This window comes from Papio anubis, chromosome 6 (assembly GCF_008728515.1).
Source record: "Papio anubis isolate 15944 chromosome 6, Panubis1.0, whole genome shotgun sequence".
In the NCBI taxonomy this organism is placed as follows: domain Eukaryota; kingdom Metazoa; phylum Chordata; class Mammalia; order Primates; family Cercopithecidae; genus Papio; species Papio anubis.
The window spans coordinates 104279195-104304537 of NC_044981.1; the positions used below are offsets into that span (position 1 = coordinate 104279195).

Sequence of the window (25343 nt, forward strand, 5' to 3'; positions counted from 1 at the left end):
CAAGGTGTGCACACCTGTGGTCCCAGCATCTTCGGAGGCTGAGGTGAGAGGATCATCTGAACCTGGGAGGTGGAGGCTGCAGTGAGCCATGAATGTGCCACTGCAATCCAGCCTGGTTGACGGAGCGAGACACTGTCTCAAAAATAAATAGATCGGTGCCATGGCTCATGCCTGTAATCCCAGCACTTTGGGAGACTGAGGTGAGTGGATCACCTGAGGTTAGGAGTTCAAGACCAGCCTGGCCAGCATGTGAAACCCCACCTCCACTAAAAATACAAAAATTAGCCGGGTGTGGTGGCACACGCCTGTAATCACAGCTACTTGGGAGGCTGAGGCAGGAGAATCACTGGAACCCAGGAGGCGGAGGTTGCAGTGAGCCAAGATTGCACCACTGCACTCTAGCCAGGGTGACAGAGCGAGACTCCGTCTCAAACAACAACAACAAAAATTAGCTGGGATGGCGTGCACCTATAATCCCAGCAATAAAATAAAATAAAATAAAATAATCATGAGGTTGGAGGGGATCCCCTGGGGAGTGAGTGGAGGGCACTGACTTCTGGGTGCAGCACGTTTGAAGGTCAGGGTGGACTGAGAAGTGACCAAGAAGATACAACAAAACTCAGCAGTGCGTGGCATCCTGGCAGCCAGGAGAATAAAGCGTTTCAAGGAAGCAAGAGTGGTCAGCAGGTCAGAGGCTGCTGCTGTGTCTATAAGCTGAGGACTGAGGACTGATCACTTTAGTTAGGCATTGGCGACTCAGAGGAACAGTTTCAGGAAAGTTGAGGAGCAAAAACCTGAATGGGGAGGGAGAGAGAAAATGGAGACAGTGGGGATAGACGAGTCTCTGAGAATTTCCTGTGTGTGCATACACGTGTGAGTGTGCATGTCTGTATGCATGCATGTGTGTGCGTGTGCATATGTGCACATGTGTGTGTGGAGAGCAGAGAAATGGAGAGGCTGTTGGAGAGGGAAGTGGGTCAAAAGATTTCTCTAGGACAGGGGCATTTACACCAAGCTTGTGTGCTGGCAGAAATGAGCCAGGGGAGAGGTGAGGACTGATGCAACTGAGAGAGAGGTCAGGACCGATGCAGCCAAGAGAGAGGTCAGGATGGAAGTGGCAGGAGCGGGGAGCTACGAAAGCCACGCCCTGGAGCAGGCCACAGGCACCTGCGCACAGGTGGCACCGGTCTCAAACGCAGACAGTGCACCGTGGGGAGCAGATGGGAAGGCGGACAGACATGGTGGGCAGGTAGCGGTGGTGCAGGGAACCAGTGGGAATTCTCTTCCGGTGGCTTCAAATTTTTGGGTGGAATGAGAGAGGACGAGGCCGTCAGCTACGAGTGAGGTCGGGGAGGAGGCACGCAGAGCTGCGGAAAGGGGAGGGTGGAGTTGCCGTCCTGGAGGGTGGGGGAGCGGACAGAGCACAGAAACGCAAGTGAAAAGCCTGCCTTGGCTCGGGGGTTCTGACCTGATGGTAAGCTCTGCCCATGTGGTAGTGGGGCATCTCCAGAAACTTCTACTGCACAGGGGCTGGTGCAGGCATGGAGTGCAGGATGTAACAGGGCTGAGGTTTCACCAGGTGGGGAGGACCCAACAAGAGAGGCAGGCGGGGAGGGTGAGTGCAAGGCAGGGCTGGTCACTGACATGGCAAAGAGGGAAGGCATGAGACAGGCGAGGGGCTGTAAGAAGGCCATGGGTTCTAAGGGTCACCATCCCAGTGGCGTCAAAGGTCGCTGGGGGCCGGGCATGGTGGCTCATGCCTCTAATCCCAGCACTTTGGGAGGCCAAGGCGGGCGGATCACAAGGTCAGGAGATCGAGACCATTCTGGCTAACATGGTGAAACCCCATCTCTATTAAAAATACAAAACATTAGCCGGGCGTGGTGGTGGGCACCCACAGTTCCAGCTACTCGGGAGGCGGAGGCAGGAGAATGGCGTAAACCCGGGAGGCGGAGCTTGCAGTGAGCCAAGATCACGCCACTGCACTCCAGCCTGGGCGACACAGCGAGATTCCATCTCAAAAAAAAAAAAAAAAAAGTCACTGGGACTGAGAATTGCAGGATGAGTGACAAGGTGAAAGTGGAAAATGAACAGTGGGATGTTTGAGACAGACGCTGGAGGGTCGGGGCGTAGTGTGTAAGCGAGTGGCTGCAGGGGTGGGGTCACTCACTGGAGGACAGTTGTCCTCCGAAGGATCGACGTGGCCACTGAAGGCACCAAGAACAAGGCCGGACTCATAGTGAGAAATGAGAGAGAGAAAGAAGGAAAACTCGCCAAGGAAGCAGGCGACTGCTGAAATGAGGGGCAGTGGGGGATGCAGTCTCGTGGTGTTACTGGAAAGGGGTCCCGATCCAGACCCCAAGAGAGAGTTCTTAGATCTCATGCAAGAAACAATTCAGGGCGAGTCCATAAAGTGAAAGCAAGTTTATTAGGAAAGTAAAGGAATAAAAGAATGGCTACTTTATAGGCAGAGCAGCAACATGAGCTGCTGGTTGCCCATTTTTATGACTATTTCTTGATGATATGCTAAATAAGGGGTGGATTATTCATTTCTGGGAAAGGGGTGGGCAATTCCCAGGAACTGAGGGTTCTTCCCCTTTTTAGAGCATATAGGGTAAGTTCCTCATGTTGCCATGGCATTTGTAAACTGTCATGGTGCTGGTGGGAGTGTCTCTTAGCATGCTAATACATTATAATTAGTGTATAATGAGCAGTGAGTATGACCAGAGGTCACTTTCATTGTCATTTTGGTTTTGGTGGGTTTTGGCCAGCTTCTTTACCACAACCTGTTTTAGCAGTAAGGTCTTTATGACCTGTATCTTGTGCTGACCTCTTACCTCATCCTGTGGCTAAGAATGCCTAACCTCCTGGGAATGCAGCCCGGCAGGTCTCAGACCCATTTTACCCAGCCCCTGTTCAAGATGGAGTCACTCTGGTTCACACACCTCTGATAATGGTACGTGGGGTCAAGGGTTAACTGAGCTGTTTCCCTTTTGGCAAGAGAATTTGATTGTGGGTTGACTTTCTAGTCCTGTTTCCCTGGTAACCTGAGAAAGTTGTCTATGCTACTCGAACAACATGGCTTATGATAAAAATAAATAATGGATGGGGCTTGTGGAGGCTTAAGGAATAGGCTTATCCTTGGAGGAGGCTGGGGAACTCCCCGTCTCTAGCCCCAGTGGTCCAAGGGTGTGGAAGAGAAACAGCCACTGCCTGAGAGGCTCCCAAGGAAACCGTGGTTTGTCCCACAGCACAGCAAATGGGGCTCGTGGATTCCGGGTCCCAAAGCAGAGCTCCGTGGGACAGACCATCCCGAGGCAGAGGCTGGTCTCAGTAGGAGCAGCCATGCACTGCTCTGCGTGAGAGCTCTGGTCACCCAGAGCCAGTCCAGCTCAGTAACCAAGCAAACCACACGCTCTTCTTTCTCGAATAATATTTTCCGCAATAACATGCCATAAGGAAATGCCAACGAAGCCCAGCCCACAGGTCAGAAAAATAAGGAGGTCATTTGACAATGCAGACAGCCTGAGACTGAGGTAGCATTTGTGGCCACATTCTTGGACATGACACGAAACCATCTTCTCATATTTCTGGGTCTCAGGAGGCCGAAGTCTCCTTCATGTGTTAATTCAGAGCTCAGTTCTGACTGGCTGGTGGCTGCTCCTTCCAGAGTTATCAGTTTTGGAGCTGAAGCAGCTCTTCAGAAAGACAATGGTTTTCCCAAGGCAGAGCAAGGCTGCAGGCTGGTTGCTAAGCAAAGGGGGAATCAAAACATCTGTCTGAAACAGAAGCTGTGAGGCAAGACAAAGCCAGCTGGCAGACATACATCAGCCGGCTAAGGGACTCTCCTGTCCTCCCACTGCTGCTCCCTCACCAAAAAGTCCAGGCCACATGAAAGAGCCACGGAGTGAGGGGACACTCAGAACACATCACCCCCAGTGAATGCACTACCTCCCACCAACGCCATGCCCACGTCACAACCCAGCCAGAGAAAATACGAGAAGGTTTGGTTTCCTGCAGTCAGAGCCAGAGACCCATCTGTGGGGAGGGTGGGCCCTCCGCTTCCCCCAGCACTTTCCATACCCCTCCCTGCACTGAGCCATAGCCAAAGAGGGAGGCCAGCTCCCCTAACAAGAGGGCTTGAGCACAGGACTGGCCACTGAGTCTTTGTAGTTGAGTTTTTTCCTTAAAAATAAGAAATCCAGAAAAACAGTTTACACTTTAAAAAGCCAGGCCCAGTGCCAGACATGCCTCGGGCAGAGCCAGTGACAGCGCCCAGCACGATGGGCAGTTCCCTACACTTCGGGATGAGGCAGAACAGGCAGGGCTGGGCTGTGTTTTCACTGGGCTTGGTAGCCCCTGACTCTCCTACCCAACGGGGAACAAGAAAGAAGCACAAAAATACCCATTTCTCTCCAAGTGTGTGCACCTTCTCTTCTGACAAGAAGGAGGGGTGGAGCAATGTTTCCTAGCCACCAGGGAAGTCCCGGAGCGGGGCTTCCATGCCGCACTGCCTCGCACAATCACCCCTAATTAGGTCCTAACAAATTAGGTCCTGCGGCTGCAGGTTCTGATCCTGGCTACCGTTCCAGTTTCTTCAGTTACTTCTTCCTGAACCTGCCAAACCAGTTCCTCGGTTCCTCCCCAGCTCTTCTTCCTCTCTCAGGTGATTCCTCTTGGGAAGGCTCCTCCCACCTCAGGGCCGCCTCCCTATTTCCACATGAGCATGAACACACCCACACGTACTCCTCTAGAAGTCATGTGGTGCGACCCGTGTATGCCTCCTTTTGCTACATGAGATCCAGGAAGGAGCCCGGCTTTGGGAACTGAGGGAGCCTGAGCGAGGAAGCCACACACCCTGTCACACTTCAATTTCACCACTCAACAAAGGGTCTAGATGCCCACTGTGTGCCAGGCATGGTTCTAGGTTCTGGAGAAAAACAGGCAGTGAGGAAGGAATATGATGAGAACAGAGCCATCAGAGAATAAGAGAAGCCAAGTGAAGAAAATGCTTCCAGAAGCAGGTGTGATCATCTGGGGGATGCTGTTGGATGGAAGGCTGAGCAGCCAAAAGTTCCTGGGGGCCTTGAGGAAAGGTTTCAGAAGAGTGGGAGGACAGCGCCTGGCTGGAGCCACTTCAAGGGAGACTGGGAGGAGGGAAGGTATGTAGACGACCTCGCTGCATGGGAAAACCAAGAGATGAGGTGGGGGCCAGGGTCAAGAGACGGTTTCTTAATGTGAGCCATGACAGCCTGTTGGTATAATGGTGCAAATGACCGAGTTAGGAAGGAAAGGGGGAAACTGCAGGAGCAAGGTCTTGAAAGATGAGAGGGGACAGGGTCAGTGGGCTGGGAGGGGGGAGGGCCTGGGAGGCTGTCCACAGTGCCAGAGCCAGGGAGTGGGTGCGGCGGCTGTTGAAAGTTCTTAGTTACCTTCATTTTCCCAGTGAAATAGGAAGCAAAATCATCAGGTGTGAGGGGGATGAGATGTCAAAGGCCTGAGGAGATGTGAAATAGTCATCCTGGAGGCCAGATGGCTGGGGAAATGCAGGAAGATTTTTTGATTCCACACAGCCCTGGAAATCCTTTATGAAGTCTCACAGAACAGTCAATATTGCTGTTTTTCTCTCCAGCCACATTTAGCAACATGAGTGCATGCAGGGTGTAGAGGAGGGCGGGAGAGGGCTAGAGTCACTAAGAGCTGGGGATACCGCCAACAGGTGTGCAGCAGAGGGAACGGGGCAGAAAAAAGGGCAGCGGGAGGATGGCGAGTGAGAGGCCAACAGAGCAGGTGGGTGAGCCTCCCCGTGACCTCACCCAGACAGGGGTAGACAGACCCAGTGAGCAGGGAACTCAGCTCCTCAATGAATGGAGAGGTGTGGCCAAGGAGGAAGATGGATTCCAAACGGTTCCTCTTAGAGAGGGAAGAAGAACCATGGCCCGAAGGAGCACTGCAGGACAGGGGCAGGGCCAGGGTGCCTACCCTGCCTCCACCACCAGTCCCAAGGACAGCAGAGCGGTCTCAAGAGAAGCCCCAGCTTGAGGGGAGTGCGTGCTGTAAGGGAAGCATTCAAAGAAGAGGCCGACCACTGGGGGTAGGTCAGGAGTGGTGGAGGTTGTGCTTATTGAAGACAAGACAGACACAGTTCCAGAAGGCTGGGGAGTGAGGGGAAGAGTTGATCAACTTGCTAAAAGTCAGCTCCTACTCCATATTTCAATCCAGAATCCAGAAAACAGGCCAAAATTCATTTTTCAGGACCCTCTGATTTATTTGTTGTTTGATGAGAAAATGAGCATGCGTTAGGGACACACTGGGACTTGTTTGCTCACCTGGGTTAGAGGGGTGACCAGACGGCCTGCTGAGCCCCAGGCTCTCAGGAGCCTCTGAACACCAGGACACGTGGTCCAAGAAAGATGAAGGAACAAACAGCCAAATCCAGCTCTGAGTAAACACATTGATTCTGCTTCCTTATTCACAGCCCCACACGTGGCACATCTCAGGCACATATGGTTTGTGACTCTCTGGCTTTGTCCATACGTGCCTGCTCTTACGTACTGAGGCCCTGTCTATCACCAGGGGAAAACAGCATGCTATGTTTTACAAAAGGGCAGAAGAAGAAACCTTCTCAAATGACCCTAGTTACCGTCATTACGTGAATTTGGAAACAGCTTCCTACACTTTACCAGTGGCTTTCTGTACCTAGAATTAGCTGCTGCCTCAAAAAATAAAAATAAAAATAAAAATAAAAAAGGCTTTTGGCTTGGTGAGAACCTGGCCCCAGAATCTTAATCGTGTCATCGCCAGGATTCTCAAACTACATGCCGAGGTGCACTCCTGGACCGTAAGCTGTTGCGCTGTGTGCTGTGAACCAAAGGTCAAACGTGTGTGAAAAACATTGGCCTGAGCAGGGCTTGAAATCTGTCATCCACTAACAGGAGCTGCACGGCTCCAAAGAAAACAGGTCTCCCAGTCACCTGCACACGACAGCTTTCTGCTCCAGGGCCCCTCCTTGGGGAAGCCCGCTTCACAGAATGAACACTGCCTGCCTGGGATGCCTGCCCTGACTCCTGCCAGAGGGCTTCCTTGCCCTCCCAAACCCTGGCCTTTTGAGGCAGGATGCCTACCCACCACCTGCCCCAATTTCTGAACACCATGGCCCCCTTACTACCTCTTGCCACTCCTGGTCCTGCACCAGGCTGTTGTCCGCCTCAAGCACCTGAGCCCCACCTGGATGTTCCCAGCCCTGAGCTTAGCTCCCTGGACCTGTGTCTCAAGACTCAGCTGGAAGCTACACAGAGGTGCTCCCTAGAGGGCAGGCTCCATCTGGGCTTGTCTGGAAGCCCACGGGGCCGGCTCAGAGCCTGTGCAGAGACAACCGAACATCCCATGGGAAAAGGGTCAGGCTAAGGGGAGGGAGACAGGTGCCAGGGCATGGCTGTGAAGACAGGAGCTGGGGTAACTGAGCAGAGTGCGCTGCCTGCCACCTGGGGCCCGAGCTCCATGCCTGAATCACAGGGGGAGACGGCAGGAGAGTGGGGCTGGAGACGGGGCAAGCAGCCCTTACCCACCCAACAGTGACCACGTGCAAATGGCCGTGCTGGGCAGAGCCGGCCACACTGGCTCCATTGTTTTGGCCATTTGTATTTTTCCCTTGGAGAATTGCTCATTATATCCTTTGCCAATTTCTCTGTTGAACTATTTGTCCCTCTTCTTCATGATCTATAGGAGTTCTTTTATACGCTATGATCATCCATCTTTGGCCTTTTTCTAGGTTACAAAAGGCTGCACAAACTTTCCTTCTGGGCTACTGCTTGTCTTTTCACTACGTTTATGGTGTCTTTTGATATACTGGAGTTTTCCATTTTTATGTAGTCAAATCTATCATTCGGACACAGGAGGAATGGGAGGCAGGGGTCCTGGGAGGCAAACGCTGGCTCTCCAGATCTGCGCACTGGCTATGCGAGTGTGTTCGCTGGGTGAAGATTCATGGAGCTCAATGCTTAGAGTGTTCATTTTTCTCTATGTATGTTACACTTCAATAAAAATATTTCTTATATCAGGTTTATTTCCTTTACGACTTCTGAGTTTGATGCTTTCCTCAGAACATCTTTCCATACTGTAATGCTGTGAAAGCATCTCCTATATTTTCTAATACTTTGAAAGTTGTTTTTTTACACTTAAATACCTCTGCATTTATTTTAATGTATGATAAAATGTAGGACTCTCACTTAGTGTCCATATGGATAGTTCTGGTCACAGGCTTAACAAAATCTTCCTTCCCTTCTGTATGAGAATTCGATGTTTAATTCTCTAGCTCTGGTTCCTAATCAAGGTAGAACATCAACTCTGTTACTAGACAACATTGCTCATGGTAAAAATGACCTTGACTAGCAAATTGCCTCTGGAGAGGGAAGACCCATAAGTGAATTATAACCACTCGGTGAAGATGCCAGGCATGGGGCTTCCTTAGGTGTGGTAACTCTTGTAACATGGAATGTCCCTTGTGTGAACCCAGGGCTCTGTAAGGCTGGTAAATATTTTTTTTTTTTTTTTTTGAGACGGAGTCTCGCTCTGTCATCCAGGCTGGAGTGCAGTGACACCATCTCGGCTCATTGCAAGCTCCACCTCCCAGGTTCACACCATTCTCCCGCCTCAGCCTCCGGAGTAGCTGGGACTACAGGCGCCCGCCACCACACCTAGCTAATTTTTTGTATTTTTAGTAGAGACGGGGTTTCACCATTCACAGGATGGTCTCGATCTCCTGACCTCATGATCCGCCCGCCTCAACCTTCCAAAGTGCTGGGATTACAGTCGTGAGCCACTGTGCCCGGCCAAGGCAGGTAATTTTATAAGGGATTCTGGCTCCCTGGGGACCCAAGGCTTTCAGCTGGGGGAGGAGCTAGTGAATAGAAGGACAGCTGTGTGTGCAGCCACCTGCAAAAACTGCCAGGAAGACCCCTCACTCCCCTGGAAGCGGAGCAGCAGGAAGCATCCTGCTGGCCAGCCATGGTTTCCAGCCTCTTCCTCTCTGAGCAGACCAGCCAAGAATGCCTGAGTGAATATCCAGCTGAATAGAGCAGGGGCCTCTTAGGCATTGCACAGATCAACCACAGCAACAGCAGGTGCTGAGTATCTACCCTTACCTTTCCCTGACGGACTGAAGTCATCACTTTTATAAGGAAGGAAGGAACACTGCTCACACCAGTCTGTTCTGAGCCCTCCACTCTACTGTGTTGATTTGTGCTGACAACCTCCACGATGGTTAGGGCTTTATAATGTGTTTTGCTATCTGGTAAATCAGTCTGTCTTTGTTGATCTTTTTCAAAATCTTGGCTATTTATTTTTGCCAGTCCTTCATCATTCAACAGTGTTTGCTAAGCCTCATTCCCACACCAGGCAGTGTTAAGGTAAAGTACTGAACGAGATACGTGATGCCCCTGTATTAGTTGCCTGGGTTGCTGTAACAAAGAACCACAGACCGGAGGGCTTAAAACAGCAGCAAATTTACTGTCTCACAGTTCTGGAGGCCAGAAATCCAAGATCAAGGCGTGGGCAGGGCCATCTTCCCTTGCTTTTCCCAGCTTCAGGTAGCCCAGGCATTCCTTGGCTTGTGGCAGTGTCACTCCCATCTCTGCCTCCATTGTCACATGGCTGTCTTCCCTGTGTTCCTTCACATGACATTCTCCTCTCTGCGTGTGTCTGCCTGTGTCCCTTTTCTTCTTATAAGCACACCAGTCACATTGGATTAAGGGCCCACCCCACAGCAGTACGATCCCATCTTAACTTACATCTTCATTGCATCTGCAAAGACCCTATTTCCAAATAAGATTGCAAGGTATCCCGGGTTAGGACAGCAATATTTTTTTCTGGGGCACACAATTCAACCCACAATGCCCGTGGAGGTTGCATTTTTGCAGCGGACAACAGCAGACACCCACGCAAGCACACACATAAGGCAATTTCAGTGATAAGCACTAAGAAGGAAGGAAACCAGGCGTGGGGCAGGGACAGTTGATGTGTGGGGGCTGCAGGGTATTCCAGCCACAGAGGTCAGGAAGATCTTACTGCAGTCACTGAGGGGTGGGGAGGGGGGAAGGGGGAGGGGGGGGGGGGGAGGGGAGGGGAGGGGGGAGGAAGTAGCCAGGCCAACCCTTGGTGTATTAGTCTATCCTCACACTGCTATAAAGAAATGCCTGAGACTGGGTAATTTATAAAGAAAAGAGATTTAATTGGCTCATGGATCTATAGGCTATACAGGAAGCAAGGCAGCATCTGCTTCTTGGGAGGCCTCGGGGAGCTTCTACTCATGGCAGAAGGCAAAGAGGAAACAGGCAACTTACATGGCAGGAGCAGGACCAAGAGGGTGGGGTGGGTGCCACGCACTTTTAAACAATCAGATCTTGTGACAACTCACTGTTGCAATGACAACCCCAAGGGGGACAGTGCTGACCATTCATGAGAAACTGCCCCTGTGGCCCAGTCACCTCCCACCGGGCCTCATCTGCAGCACTGGGGATCACATTTCAACATGAGTTTGGGTGGGGACATAGATCCAAACCATATCACCTGGGGGAGGGAGGGCAGGCAGGTGGGTGGTGGGTGTGAAGATTCTGAGCAGGAACGAGTCAGGCTGCTGAATGCAGTGAGCCCAGGAAATGGTGGGAGATGAGGGTGGAGAAAGAGGCAGGGCAGAGGACCAGGGCTGTGTGGGCCTCAAGCAAGTCACTATGTGGGGAGCAGGGGAAGAGCCAAGAGACTAGTTAAAAGGCTGCCAAGTAGACCAGAAAAGCACATGGGGCAGTGGCTGCACTCTTGATGTAGCAGTGATAATGGGGGACTCGGTGGGATTCACCATCTGTTTTGGGGTGGTCAGGACTGGCTGGTAGGTTGGATGAGGCTGAGGAAGGAAGGGGAGTCAGAATGACTCACAGGCTTTTATTACGAGCAGTTGCCTGGATGGTGCTGCCATTAGCCAAAATGGGAGAATGAAGGTAAGAATAAGTTTGGATGTGGGGGGAGTCCAGCGATACTGTACAATCAGCCTGTTGCATTTTAGACAAGGCTCTTGTTGGAATTTAATTGGATTTACTCATCGATACTTGCACTTCTAGATTAACTGGAGAGGAACTGCCATCTCTGTAGTGTTGATGTTCCCATTCCAAGAACATGGTATGCCTTTCCACAGATGTGGGCTTCAGTCAGGTTCTATAGCTTTCTTCTTTTAGGCCTTACACACTTTGTTTATTCCCAGAAACTGTGGGGGAGTGGTATCTGCTTTTCCCATTACAGACTAATTGAATAATGATGGCATTACAGGAAGGCTATTGATGTTTATCTGTCGATGTTGAAAAGCGGCCAATAACTCCCTGTCTAGTGAACCACCAAGCAGCTTGTCACCCAGCTCCCGGAGGTGTCAACATTTTCCCATTCTTATTTCACCTACTCCCCATCCCCACTGTGTGTGTGTGTGCATGCACGTGTCCGTCTGTCTCCTGGCACACGCCAAACAGATCCCAGATGAGGGATCACTTCAGTCGCAGACGCTCATTTCATGCACAGATGGGCATTTCCCGCACAGATGCTTCAGGATCTAGCTCTCGGCTTTCCTGAGTGTATGATCCTATCTTCCGCACTCAAAATACTTTAAGAGTGTTCAGGAGAAGAGAAGGCAGGCACAAGATGGAGAGCTCCCCCAGGAGGGCCCAGGAGAGCGGAGGTGATGGAACTGGAGTCTCAAGGTGCTCCTCTGAAGCTCACACACTGTTTTTTTTGTTTGTTTGTTTTTTTAATAGGAGCACCCCTCAAGTCTTTGTTCCGGGTGTATTTTCTCTTTTAAGCCAAAATTGAGAAGCTCTCAGCAACTTAATTTTCCTGACAGTAAACTGAGCCTGAAACCTAAAAGGAGAAGATGCTGCCCAAGTCAGACACACTCAAAGGCCCTAGAAGTCTGGGGCTATTCATATGCAGTCACATTTCATCGTATTTTCTCATTGCCTGTATATAGTCTGAACGTAACTTGCTTTATGTTTTAAGGGTGAGCTCCAAATACCACTTCTGCAGTTGGCTGAATCACTGCCGCCCAGGCTGGGCAAAGGCCTTTGCCAGTTTTAGCAGGATGGGCAGTCTGGGGCCCATACTGTGCCTTCTGTGAATTAGAAGGAAGCGCCCCCACCCCGCAGATTCAGACACACAGAGCCACAGCCTGGAAAGCAAGGTGGTACGGGGCAATGGAGGGGCGCTCCTGGCCAGGAACCCCCGGACTCCCCGGGGTCTTTGGAATTGTCAATATTTTCAACATCCTCATGGAAATCATCTCTCATCTATCTTCCCCTGTCAATAAGAGTCCAATTCTATCGCTTCTGGTTAAAATCAGTGTATACCACCAGACAGAATCTCTCAGGCCTCACCCAAAAATGCCATTTATGTGGTCTGCCTGGAGGGCGTGGCAGATACCCTTTGAAATGAAAACACAAGCTTCTGTCTGTCCACTCTGGAGACATAAGATCCCATCACGGAATTCCATTCCTGCAGCTCACTGCTGGCCCTCCCGTTTCCCACCCAGCTGTGGTTCTGAGCTCGCCACCCACCACCAGGTGGTCCAGGTGAAAAGAGAGGTAGCTCCCCTACCCAGAAGGGCCTTGTTACAAGGGCTTGGCTCAGGCCTGGGCAGTTCCAGCCTTAGTTTTCCAAGATTCCTTTCTTTATTCACATCATTTAAATAAAAGACAAACAATCTCCATTGTTGAAACAGATTGTGACAGCCAGAGTCACTGTTCTGCCCTGGAGCACGTGGACTGTCACTGCCTATGACAGCCTTCTAATCACTCGTCTCTGCCCAGCCGGTTCTCTGCCCAGCCGGTTCTCTGCCCAGCCGGTTCCACCTGACCTCAGCTTTGCTGAATCAGCAGGAGCTGCAGAGAACGGTCTCCTCCTCTTAAAGAGAATGTCTCCAGTAGACAATATTTATCAGTCATTGATAAGATTCATGGTAAAGCGGGGTTCATGCAACATATAAAACAGACAGTTTAAACAGATAAAGACCACACATTTCCAGACAAACTCCCGGCTCCCTAGCCAAATGACAGTCCAGGTTACTTTAAAGAAAAAAAAAAGCTATGCAAGAATGAAAGTTATGTTTTTAAGAATGTCATGGCCCTCAAACTACGAAGCTACTACAATAAAACATCGGGAAAAACCGCCAGGACATTGACCTGGGCAAAAATGTCTTAAGTAATACCCCGCAAGCACAGGCAACCAAAGCAAAAATGAACTAATGAGATCACATTAAGCTAAACAGCTTTTGCACAGCAGAGGAAACAATCAAAGTGAAGAGACAGCCCACAGAATGGGAGGAAATATTTGCAAACTACTCATCTGATGAGGGACTAATAACCAGAATATATAAGGCGCTCAAACAATTCTACAGGGAAAAAAAAAATCTAATAATCCGATCCAAAAAGTAAGCAAAAGATTTGAATGCACATTTCTCAAAAGAAGATATACAAATGGCAAACAGGCATATGAAAAGGTGCCCAACATCACTGATCAGAAAAAGGCAAATCAAAACTACAGTGAGAGAGCATCTTACCCCAGTTAGAATGGCTTATATCCAAAAGTCAGGCAATAACAAATGCTGGCGAGGATGTGGAGAAAAGGAAACCCTTGTACACAGTTGGTGGGAATGTAAATTAGTACAACCACTATATATGTTATATACTCTATATATGTTATGTACTATATATGTTATATATGTTATGTTCTATGTTCTATATGAGTATAACCATTATAGAGAACATTTTGGAGGTTCCTCAAAAAACTAAAAGTAGAGCTACCATATGATCCAGCAGTCCCACGGCTGGGTGTATACCCAAAAGAAAGGAAATCAGCATGATGAAGAGATATCTGCACTTCCATGTTAGTTGCAGCACTGTTCACAATAGCCAAGATTTGGAAGCAACTTCAGTGTCCATCAACAGATGAATGGATAAAGAAAATGTGGTACATATACACAGTGGAGTACTATTTATCCATAAAAAAGAATGAGATCCTGTTATTTGCAACAACATGGATCGAAGGAGGTCATTATGTTAAGTGAAACAAGCCAACCAGCCAGGCGCAGTTGCTCACACCTGTAATCCCAGCACTTTGGGAGGCCGAAGTGGGTGGATCACCCGAGATCAGGAGTTCGAGACCAAGCTGGACAACATGGTGAAACCCATGTCTACTAAAAATACAAAAATTAGCCAGGTGTGGTGGTGGGTGCCTGTAATCCCAGCTACTTGGGAGGTTGAACCCAGAAGGTGGAGGTTGCAGTGAGCTGAGATCGCACCGCTGCACTACAGCCTGTGTGACAGAGCAAGACTCTGTCTCAAAAAAAAAAAAAAAAAAAAAGCCAGGCACAGAAAGACAAATATTGCATATTCTCACTTATTTGTGGGGTCCAAAAATCAAAATTGAATTCATGGACATAGAGAGTAGAAGGATGGTTACTAGAGGCTAGGAAGGGTAGTGGGGGGCTAGGGAGAAGATGGGGATGGTTAATGAGTACAAAAAAAAAAAATAGAATGAATAAGAACTGGTATTTGATAGCACAACATAGTGACTATATAATTTAACTGTACATTTTAAAATAACTAAAAGAGTATAATTGGATTGTTTGTAACACAAAAGATTAATGTTTGAAGGAATGGATACCCCATTTTCCATGATGTGGTTATTACATATTACACGCCTGTATCAAAATATCTCATGTATCCCATAAATACATATACCTACTATGTATCCACAAAAAACAAAAATTGTAAAAAGTCATGGCTCTTAACAAGCATCAGCTAAACCGGCCATGGAATCAGCACAGTCCATGATATTTTAATCAATACCTTGGCATTCCCAAAGTCAGCTTCAATTGCTTTTTATAAGTTTTTGCTGGTTGTAGGAAAGGGTAGACTCAAGGAGAGATAATCTCATGTATTTTCATTAATTCATAAGCATCCCATAAAAAATGCAGAGCATCAGATTTCTAGGTTTAGCTAAGACCTCAAAGCCATTTTCGACTTTGCCTTGCCAGATCACATCTCCTAAGATTCAAATTTCTGAGTGGTTTATAATTTTAGGTGTCTAAAGTAGTGATGGTGAGGGTGACATATTTAGTTTTAAAACTTTTTTTTTTAAGACATATGGAATCTCAGAGTAGGAAAGACAACATAGATTGTCGTTCATTTGTTTTCAGATTAAGATATTGGGGCCGGGAGGGAATAACTAAATTTCCCCAATGGAAAGAAGAGCCCAAGGGGCCAGGGCTAGGATTCAGGTCTCCTCCCTCCCAAGCCAGTGCGAGATCCCGGTACTCAAAGCTGGTTGTGGACCAGCATCACCTGGGAGCTTGTTAGAACGACAGGCTCTCAAGGCCTACCCCAGAGCCAAGGAGGCAGGACCTGATTTGCTACAAGATCTCCAGGTGAGGTGAACAAGCAAGTTTTGGAAGCACTGCTGTCCCGGGCTTGTTGACTTAGGGTGAGGAGAGGAGGTGTTCTCGGCCAATCTCCTTAAGGTTCGTCCCTCACCTGGTCACAACGCACTCACCACTTTCTCCTGCAAATGTGTGTCCCAGGCTCCAGAGGCGTACTCTCTCTCCCCGTCCTTAGAATCACTCAGACTGCGCAGTTAAGCTAGGCAATCTCCATCTGTGATAGACCCAAAGCCTCTCCTGGCCTGGCACATGCTCCCTCTCTGAAAGCAAAAGTATTGACTTTGCAGCTGAAAAAGAGACTGGGGCTCGGGACGGGAGAGGCAGGCGCCCAGGGCTGGGATCTGGCTGTCCTGTTGCCCAAGGCTGTCTTGCAAGCCTCAGTTTTACCCACCGTGAGCAGCCACCTAGTTTCCTGTCCTCAGTGCAGAGAGGTGGGAAAGGAAAAGGTGAAGAGTTTGGAGGTGGTATCACTGGAACATTCTAGGTTCAGAGCTGAGGAAAGGGAAGGAAGTAGTTTGCCTCTTCCGGGTTACTCCCACCAGGCAGTAACAAGTCAATGCAGGACCACCCCTTGCCTTCACATTCACAGACAGGCAGGCAGCAGCAGGGGTGAGAAACTGCATGGGAACCCGTGCTCACCTTAAATTTGGCCATTTTGCTACATCTTGCCGGGGGTCTGGAGCAGCCCTGTCCTGCGCTGGGTCTGAGCAGCAGCCGCTAACAACCTGCCCTCTCCTGCAACCCAAGTCCCACACCAACGCCAAAGCCAGGAGAGCATTTAGAGCCAGAGTTCTGCTCAGGGAGACCACATCCTACTTCGAAGGACCCTGGGGACATGCGCTTTCATTTCCTAGCAGCTGTGATGAAGGAGCAGGGATGTGGGGCGAGGCCCTGTTCTCAGGGGGGCATAGGCTCACTGGAAACACACAACTCCATCTGAGATGGAAGGCTGGCTTGGGGCACGCCAGACACGGGCTCCACCAGCCGCAGCCTTGGGGAGAAGGAGGCATGAGAGAGTGGGCAGAGATGCAGGCTGCAGAGATGCAGGAATACAACCAGGTGCCCGAGAGCCCCATGTCCTCAAAAACCTGCCTTAGAATGAAGCTCAGACCTTCGCACTGGAGCTGTGGAACTTGCTCCCACCTCCTGCGGTCTGGGCCTGGGGCACAAGCACAAGCTGCCCGTCTGGCTCTGTGACTGACAGGCTCCCAGTGAATCCGCTGCTCCGAGTCACCTTTTCAACCAGGAGGCTTTACAAGCAGTGGCAGCCTGCCAGCCTTGCAGGCCAAGGGCACAGGCGGCACAGCCCACAGGACCTGGCTGGGGCATCTAGCCTCCTGGCACAGCACCAGACTCACGCTCCGAGCCCAGCTCCTGCCTAGTGCCCCCTAGGGCAAGGCACAGTTCTGTCCACCAACTTGGCAGAGCCTCCCAGGCCCCCCAGAAAAGCCCACAGGGGCAGGAAGACACGCTCTGCAGGAGCCCCAGCACCCTCCCGCAGACACTTCTCCAGCTCAAACCCAGGGGCGTCTTGGAGCCGACCCAGTCCAACACTCTGGGTTTGCCAGGTCTCATGTTCCTTGAGAAGCCTGGGGCCTTGTAGCATCCTCTGCACTGAGGCACACTTTCCTCAGCACCTTGGGGCCGCATCAGCCTCTGCTCCCAGTGCTGGGAACATGTGTGTGGAGGCTCAGCTCTGCCTCCAGGAGCGTGGGCTTCAAGCTCACATGCTTCTCCCAGAGATCAAGCTTTGCCTTTGTAGTGCCACACCCTCTGCTCAGAAAGGGGCTGGCAGTTTCCCCAAGCGGGAACCTCCTCGATCAAAAGTGTATGTCAGATGAAAACCAAGATAAGCCAGAGACAACAGGACAAAGGGAGTCTTTTTCCATATATATATATACACACACACACACATATATACACACACACACATATATACACACACATACACACACACACATACACATACACACATATATACACACACACACACATACACACACACACACATATATATATATTCATTTTTTTTCCCTAAGAATGAGATTTTACTGAACATATTATTCTCTGGAGACTTCCACTGGAGGTGGAGCCTCGGGCAAATTCTTAAGCCTCTCTGTGCCTCAGTTTCCCCAAGTGTAAAATGGAGATTACTAGTACTTGCCTTAAGGATGAAGTTAATATATGTTAGCCACTTGGATCAGCACCTGGTAGGTGGTACACACTCCATAAATGTCAGCTATTATGATCAAGTTGAACCAAAGTTTATTTAACCAGTTAAAAACTCAAAACAGCTTGCAATAAACATCCTTGAAGCAAAATGGGCTAGTGATCTGGGAATATTTCCTGAGAGAAACTTCTGCATGTAGAAGAGCGGATTAAGCACTTGCATACTGTTAAAGGTTTTCATTCACTTGTCTAAATTTTCCTCCAGAAAAAAGAACAACTTACATTCACATGAACAGTGCCAGAAGGCTCCTGCCTGTGAGATCTTAAAAAGAAGCAGTGCCCTGAACTGGGCTGTTTCGTATGGACCTTGAGGGTGGACCCAGTCTGCCCACTGACAGCCTCCTGTCCACGGTGTGTGGTTAATGGCACCGCAGTTCTGGGGGCTTTAAGAGTCACGTACACCCTCCCAGCCCAATTTGGTTTTCACCTCCAGGAGAGCTGGCCACGACACCAGTGAGCCCTGCCCAGAAATGCTAAAGAGACTCTGATCAGATTTCCAAGTCTGAGCCTGAGCCAGTTTACCCACGGCTTTAAGGACAATTCAAGTGGAAAGAAAACAATATATTCCCCATCCTCAGTGGCAAGGCCAAAGGAGCCCAGCAACAGAAACTGAGCAGCCAAAAAGCACAAAGGGGACGCTGAGCACCCCAGGAACTCTCGAGAACAGAGACACAGCAGAGAGACAGGGGCTGGGACAGGTGCCTAGGGCAGGTCTGCCGGAGTATCTGCAGGGTCTGGGGCCAGGGTACTCGTGAGTGCTGCATCCTGTATGCCAAACTGTTAAGTTTTAAATCAAGCTAACAAAGTAAAACAGTTAAATAAAATAGGTTCTATCCTCCTACCTTGAGAAGTATGCTGCCATGAATACCTGGAAGGCCAGGTTCATGATGGGGCCAGTGGGGAGGGTGGCCCCAGCCTAGCCACCTTCTCTTCCCCCACTTCCCCCAATCTGGGCTTCATGCCCCCTTGCAGGGAGCCTCGTGCATACACACACGAGTCCCAGCTAGTGTGTGTCCAGTTCCACCTGTGACACATCCTTGCCACCCCAACGCCCGGGCCTGGGGTGGACACACAGCTGCACAGTCTGCCTGAGGCCCTGGGAGGGGTCTGCACAGGCTGAACTATGTGCTTAGCACACTCCAGCAGCAGGAGTGTCATCCAGAAAGGGGAACGCAGAGAACGCTCCGCCCACTCTTGCCCGGGGCTAGAGGCAGTGCCGTCAAAGGGTCCAGACTTTGTCCTCCCGAGCTCACCAGCAGAGAGATCCCTGTTCTTCCAGGCTGTGGTCGACCCTTCCCAAGTGGTCATTTTGCTTTTAAAAATGTGTCTTGGCCAATGTCTCAGAATCAGTTCATGCCACCATTTCTGCTGTTGGCCACACTGAAATCTGCCAAGTAAATTTTGAACTTGCATAGCATGGTAATTATAGTTATATTCTGAAATCGCTAGGAGAGTAAATTTCAAATGTTCTCACTACAAAAAATAAGTGGTCAGGTGCGGTGGCTCATGTCTGTAATCCCAGAACTTTGGGAGGCTGAGGCGGGCAGATCACTTGAAGTTGGGAGTTTGAGACCAGCCTGACCAACATAGCAAAACCCCATCTCTATTAAAAACACAAAAATTAGCTGGGTGTGATGGCCCCTGCCTGTAGTCCCAGCTACTCAGGATGCTGAGGCAGGAGAATCGCTTGAACCTGGGAGGTGGACGTTGCAGTGAGCCCAGATCACGCCACTGTACTCCAGCCCGGGCGAGAGAGCGCGACTCCATCTCAAAAAAGATAAATAAACAAATAAGTATTTGAGGTGATGACTACATTAATCATCTTGATTTAATCATTCCACATTGTACACATATATGATCACTTTGTACCCCATAATATATAATAATTGTAATTTGTTGGCCCAGCACAGTGGCTCACGCCTGTAATCCCAGCACTTTGGGAGGCTGAAGTGGGTGGATCACTTGAGGTCAGGAGTTCGATACCAGCCTGGCCAACATGGTGAAACGCCGTCTCTACTAAAAATACAAAAATTAGCTGGGCATGGTAGTACATGCCTATAGTCCCAGCTACTCGGGAGGCTGAGGTCAGAGAATCGCTTGAACCTGAGAGAAAGAGGTTGCAGTGAACCAAGATTGTGCCATAGCACTCCCACCTGGGTGACAGAGCAAGACTCCATCTCAAAAAACAATACTAATTATAATTTGTCAATTTATAATAAAATAAAAAAATTGAACTTACATATCTAAATACAAATAAGGAAGAAAAAAAAAAGCCAACCCAACAAATTAGAATCTTGCCTGGCATTAAACAAACTAAATTTTAGGAAATTCACGTTTTTATAAAAAATATAGGGACAAGTGAAATAAAATTGGCAATATATTGATAACAGTCAATGCCGAACAACAGGTAGACAGGGGATTCATTTTTCCCTCTACTTTTGTGTTTGAACATTTTCACAATTAAAGGTTAAAAGCCAAGGTTTTAAGCCACAGCCAAAACAAGAGCCTGGTAAGATCTGAAATCATGATCTTACAGGTAAGCTACAAAAACCACGGGGAAGGCCGGGTGCACTGGCTCATGCCTGTAATCCCAGCATTTTGGGAGGCTGAGGTGGGTGGATCATTTGAGGCCAGGAGTTTCAGACCAGCCTGGCCAACATGGTGAAACCCCTTCTCTACTCAAAGTACAAATATTAGCCGGGCGTGGTGGCACACACCTGTAGTCCCAGCTACTTAGGAGGCTGAGGCGGGAGAATCACTTGAACCCGGGAGGCAGGGGTTGCAATGAGCCGAGATTGTGCCATTGTACTCCAGCCTGGGCAACAGAGCGAGACTCTGTTTCAAAAAACAAAAACAAACAAACAAACAAAAAACCCAGGAGAAGCACACACCATCCCAGTTTGCATTTTGTAAATACTATGCTGAGACAGCCGCCAGCTAGGAGAGGAGGCAAACCAGTCCTGGAGGCAGACAGACCACCGTGACCCTGGGTCCTGCTCTAGTTTCCCATGTCAGGGGGGCCCTGGAACCCTGGCCTGGTCCTACCTGTGGTTCCAACTTTGTCCAGGAGCATTTATAAAATGGTGACTCATTTGATTCTCTGTGGTCCTCTGTAGCAGATCAAAATTCCAATCTGTGACCAAATAAATCTGGCCATAAAGTCTGGGAAAGTGATCTAGGCAACAGTTCAGACTGAGTCCTGCTCTGCCCTGGGGCCATCTCACCAATTCAAACAAAGCTAAACAGAGATGTGGCCTCTGCACAAACAGCAGCTGGGAGAACCTGGGGGCCTGGTGTTTACACAGAACCTTCCCCCCCACCCCTAGAAGCTCAAAGTAATTCAGGGACACACATTAATTAACTTAATTAAATCTCTCAAGCTTCCTGCCCCATCCCTCCCTCCCTCCCTGCTGCCTGTTCACAGCAAAGCCAGGCTGGGCCGCAGGAGGCAGGACCTCACTCACACACAGCCCTGACCATAAACACAGGGACACCCTCAGGCCCCGTTCCTGGGGGCTGCTGGAGAACCTTGAACTTTGGAACACTGTCGTTTACTCTGAAAATAGACAAAATCCATTAACAATAAGCACTTTTCCCTAAGTTTACAAGAGACAGAGACAGGAATAGGTTTTTGTCCCATGTGCAAATAAGGGAACATCTGTTTGCTAATTGTGGATTATTAGCCAGGGAAGCTGGTACTGGCTGCTACGGGGCTTCCCACCTGTGCTGAGAAGGCCAACTACCCTCCAGTCAGGTTCCTGAGACTTCATAAAATCCTTTTAAATCAATGCCAATACATTTGGCTTTTCTGCCTCTGGAATTTCTGCTCCCTCTGATCTACATAAAAGACAGATTCACAACCTAATTCTGTTAGAAGCAGGAATTTGGAATAATTCCTTCAACAATCCTGCTAGCAGGCCAGATGGCCTAGTGTGAAGAGTTCACTTTAGCACAGGACAGGTGAGGACAGGTTCAGATGGGAGGAGTCCAGCAATCAACGAATCATGGACCATCAGTTTGTCCTAAAAATCACAGTCCAGTTCAAGCCCCTGTCTCCAGGCCTTGCCTGAAAATAATAAGGAACCACGCAGCCCCTTTGGTGAGAGGTACTTTTCCAGTTAGGATCCTTCAGGAATAAAATGTGCTATGAAGGGGCAGTGCCTGTGGTCATCAGGCCCACTCCCCTCATTTCTTCTCGCCCCTAGGAAAGCAGCTGTGTGCATCCGCAGCAGAGCAGGACAGAAGTCAGAATGACTCAGGGGACGGGAAAGACCATTACCCAGCAAGCAATTACCCACAACTTCAGCCTCAGCCTCTCATTACTAACTGGGAGGGACCCCTCACAGGAAAACCACAGCTGAAAAGAAAAGGAAGCTACCCCCAACCCCGAACCTCAAGGAAAGGGTAAAAGGTGAAGATTAGACCACGAGCTACGCCAGCTGTCACTAGTGTACTGTCCCATACAAAAGTAGAGATCGCAGCCTTCTTGTAAAAATTCACCTTCTCGGGTCAGGCGTGGTGGCTCATGCCTGTAATCCTAGCACTTTGGGAGGCCAAAGTAGGTGGATCACCTAAGTTCAGGAGTTAGAAACCAGCCTGGCCAGCATGGCAAAATCCTGTCTCTACTAAAAACACAAAAATTAGCCGGGCATGGTGGTGTGTGCCTGTAATCCTAGCTACTGGGGAGGTTGAGGCAGGAGAATCACTTGAACCCGGGTGGGGGTGGGGATGTTGCAATGACTCAAGATCCCACCACTTCACTCCAGCCTGGGCAACAAGAGTGAAACTCCGTCTCAAAAAAAAAAAAAAAAGAAAAAAAAATCACTTTCTCCAAGAAAGGAAAGTAAAACAGCTAGCTAGCCCTTTGGAATACAGATGGGAATTTCAAGTTCAGAGCCATTTTATCCAATAGTGATACATTTAGGATATGTTGAAAGTTTGAAACAACTTTCTAGTAACAGAAGGCTCTCTCCTACAAACCTTCTCTGGACCAGCAAAGCCACCAAATGCTACAGCTGCTTTTTAAAAATAGTTTCATTTCACTTAAATAAAACAGACTTTAAAAAATTAAGTTTTCAGCCCAGACACAGTAAGTAGTTCATGCCTGTAATCCCAAAACTTTGGGAGACCGAGGCGGGAAGATCACCTGAACCCAGGAGTTCGAGACCAGCATGGACAACATAGTGAGATGCCATTAAAAAAAAGAAAGAAAGAAAGAAAAGAAAGAAAGAGAAAGAAAAAAATCAGCCAGGCGTGGTGGCACGTGCCTGTAGTTCCAGCTACACAGGAGGCTGAGGCGGGAAGATCGCTTGAGCCTGGGAAGTTGAGGCTGCAGTGGGCTGTGATTGTGCCACTGCATGCCAGCCTAGGCAAAAGAAGAAGCCTCTTTTTCAAAAAAAAAAAAAAAAGATTTTTTAAAAGTTTTTTCTACTGAAAAATGAATGCTAGGTTAAATGACAAATGTGGACTGCACATGAGTTGAAGACGAGCCAATTCCTTTCTTACATTCTCTGTTCTAAAATCTGGTATACTGTAATCACCAACGTGATGTAAATCTCAGCCCAAACTCCAGCTCCTAATGGAAAATATGCACTACATTACTGTCATTAATCATTTTTAAATCTTCACTTTTGAAAAAATAAAATTTTTCTAAGCTGCTTCAAATAATTCTTGAATGTGTATGAACCTGACAATGTTGCCGTAATCCAACTGAAGGACATTTTAATCTATTTGATGAAACAGTAGTTTTGTACCGTGAAATTAATCTTTTGCTTCTGATAAATGTGGTATGAAGTAGACATCTAAAATGGAATGAAAATTTCTGTGGTTTTCTTTTAAGGCCATACCAAATGACCAAACTTGGACTCTTCGGGACAGCACACATTGGAATAACCTGAAAATAACTTAATCTACAATTCGCTGCCCACTTTTGATGCTGAGAATACTGGAGACATTGGTTCAGTAATCAAGTGACTGAGAACAAGCTGGATAAATGCATGTTAATTAAATGATTAGGGAATCAGAAATAGGAGAGTCCTTCCAAGACTACATCTAAACTAGAGTCGACACACGCAAATGTGAAAACAAGGTTAGAGGCATCTATGAAGCATCCTACAAGTGACTGCCTGCTGCATTTGCCGACCACCTCAAGCACAAGTGACCCTGGGCTGCACCTTGTTTAGCTAGGAATACCGGGAAGCTGTTACAGCTGGACGCCTACTGGTGGGAGCCTACTCTCCCGGTGTCCACATTTACAAGTCTAACAATCAGACCTGGTTTCACGTGCTTTGCTGCTACCCAGGCTTTCCTTATAATGGTGAGCACAAAACAAGGGATCCAGGTTACTGATACCGGGAAGCCATGCATTGAATGACATTACAGAAACAGCCACATAAAAGTCAGGTGGATGATGTCACCTTGGCAAGCAACTTTCTTAGCCTCTTCGGGCCTCAGTTTGCTCATATGCAAAATGGGGATAATAATAACTCTTTAGTAGAATTGTCAGAATGAAGTGAGATAATGTCCTAAAGCCCATAGCACAGTGCCAGTTTCAAGGCTTCTGAAGTCCATAGGTGAAATTCGCTGGCTTGGCAGGATCTAAGACAGCATAAAGGTAGGGTCATGGTATATTTGCTTACAAGTTCTATAAATTGCACTACGGATGCTTCTTGACCAAGTATTCACGTGAGACAAAGGTGCCATCAGCAGTTTCTCCAGAGCCTTTTTGGGGCTTTGGTCCCCATCCCCTCCAGGAGTGGAGCCGCCAACACAAACCAAAGGGCAATCACTGGTTTCATCAACAGGTGCAAAAGAAAAGGCGCCTGGCACAAGGTCAGGCCGGCTCCTCAGTCAACCCCAGGGGATCCTCATGAATACGCAAAGCGCCCCAGCCGGCTCTCCAGCAACCACATCCTCTGGCCGCGCGGGCCGGAGATCCCCGTGGAGGGGCGGCCGGCCTCCGTGCACCACCCGCCCAGCCCGAGCGCTCTCTAGAGTCCCCAGTCCCACTTCATTCAAAAGGCCACCCCTCTGCGCGCGACCCCCACGCCCCGGCAGTCCCCGCGCCGCCCGATTCCCTCGGGAAGTGGGGTACCCGTCTTCCCAAGGCTGGGCGAAGGCGGGCGCCCTCTCCTCCGGGCGTCGCTGCCCCCGGGCCGGACTCACCCAGCGTGGCCACCGTGCCGGCCTCGAACAGCAGGCAGTCGCCGCGGCCGCGCGCCTCCAGCAGCACGCTGCAGTCCCCCGCGGCCCCCAGGCGCCCCAGCAGCCGCAGCCCTTTGCTCAGGGCCATGAGGGGTCGGGCCCGCTGCGGGCGGAGGCCGGGGCCACGTCCCCCCGAGGGCGCGCTGCCCGCTACAGCTCCCCGCGCGCCCGCAACTTCCCAGAGTTTCACTTTGCGCCGCCGCTCCCGCCGCGCCAGGCTCCTCCCCGGCCTCCTCCCGGCCTCCTCCCCTTCCTCCTCCTCCCCACACCCGCCTCCCCGGCCTGGGGCAGGTGAGGGCTCGCTGCCGCCTCCCGCCGGCCCCGCGCTCCCCCCAGCGGCCAGGCAGCTGCGCGAGGCCGCGCCCCGGGGCTGAGGCTTCCCGTGGGCGGGCGTGGAGCGGAAGGGCCTCCCAGATGCCACGCATTCCTCGCCGCGGAGGAG

The 25343-nt window shown here is 49.7% G+C and overlaps 1 protein-coding gene across 7 annotated transcripts in view; it reads right to left on the reverse strand.

Annotated features, from left to right (window-relative positions):
* Positions 1 to 25343, reverse strand: part of SYNJ2 (synaptojanin 2) — a 165952-nt gene that overhangs the window by 140156 nt on the left and 453 nt on the right. For 6 of the 7 annotated variants that reach the window (XM_009205802.3, XM_009205801.4, XM_009205796.2 and 3 more), the window contains exon 1: positions 24863 to 25091. The exons of the other annotated variant lie outside the window; for it this stretch is intronic. In XM_009205802.3, coding sequence (XP_009204066.1) covers positions 24863 to 24989 — 127 coding nt within the window. In that variant the 5' untranslated portion in view covers positions 24990 to 25091. Of the gene's footprint in view, positions 1 to 24862; positions 25092 to 25343 lie in introns of those variants that run through there. 7 annotated transcript variants of the gene reach the window in all.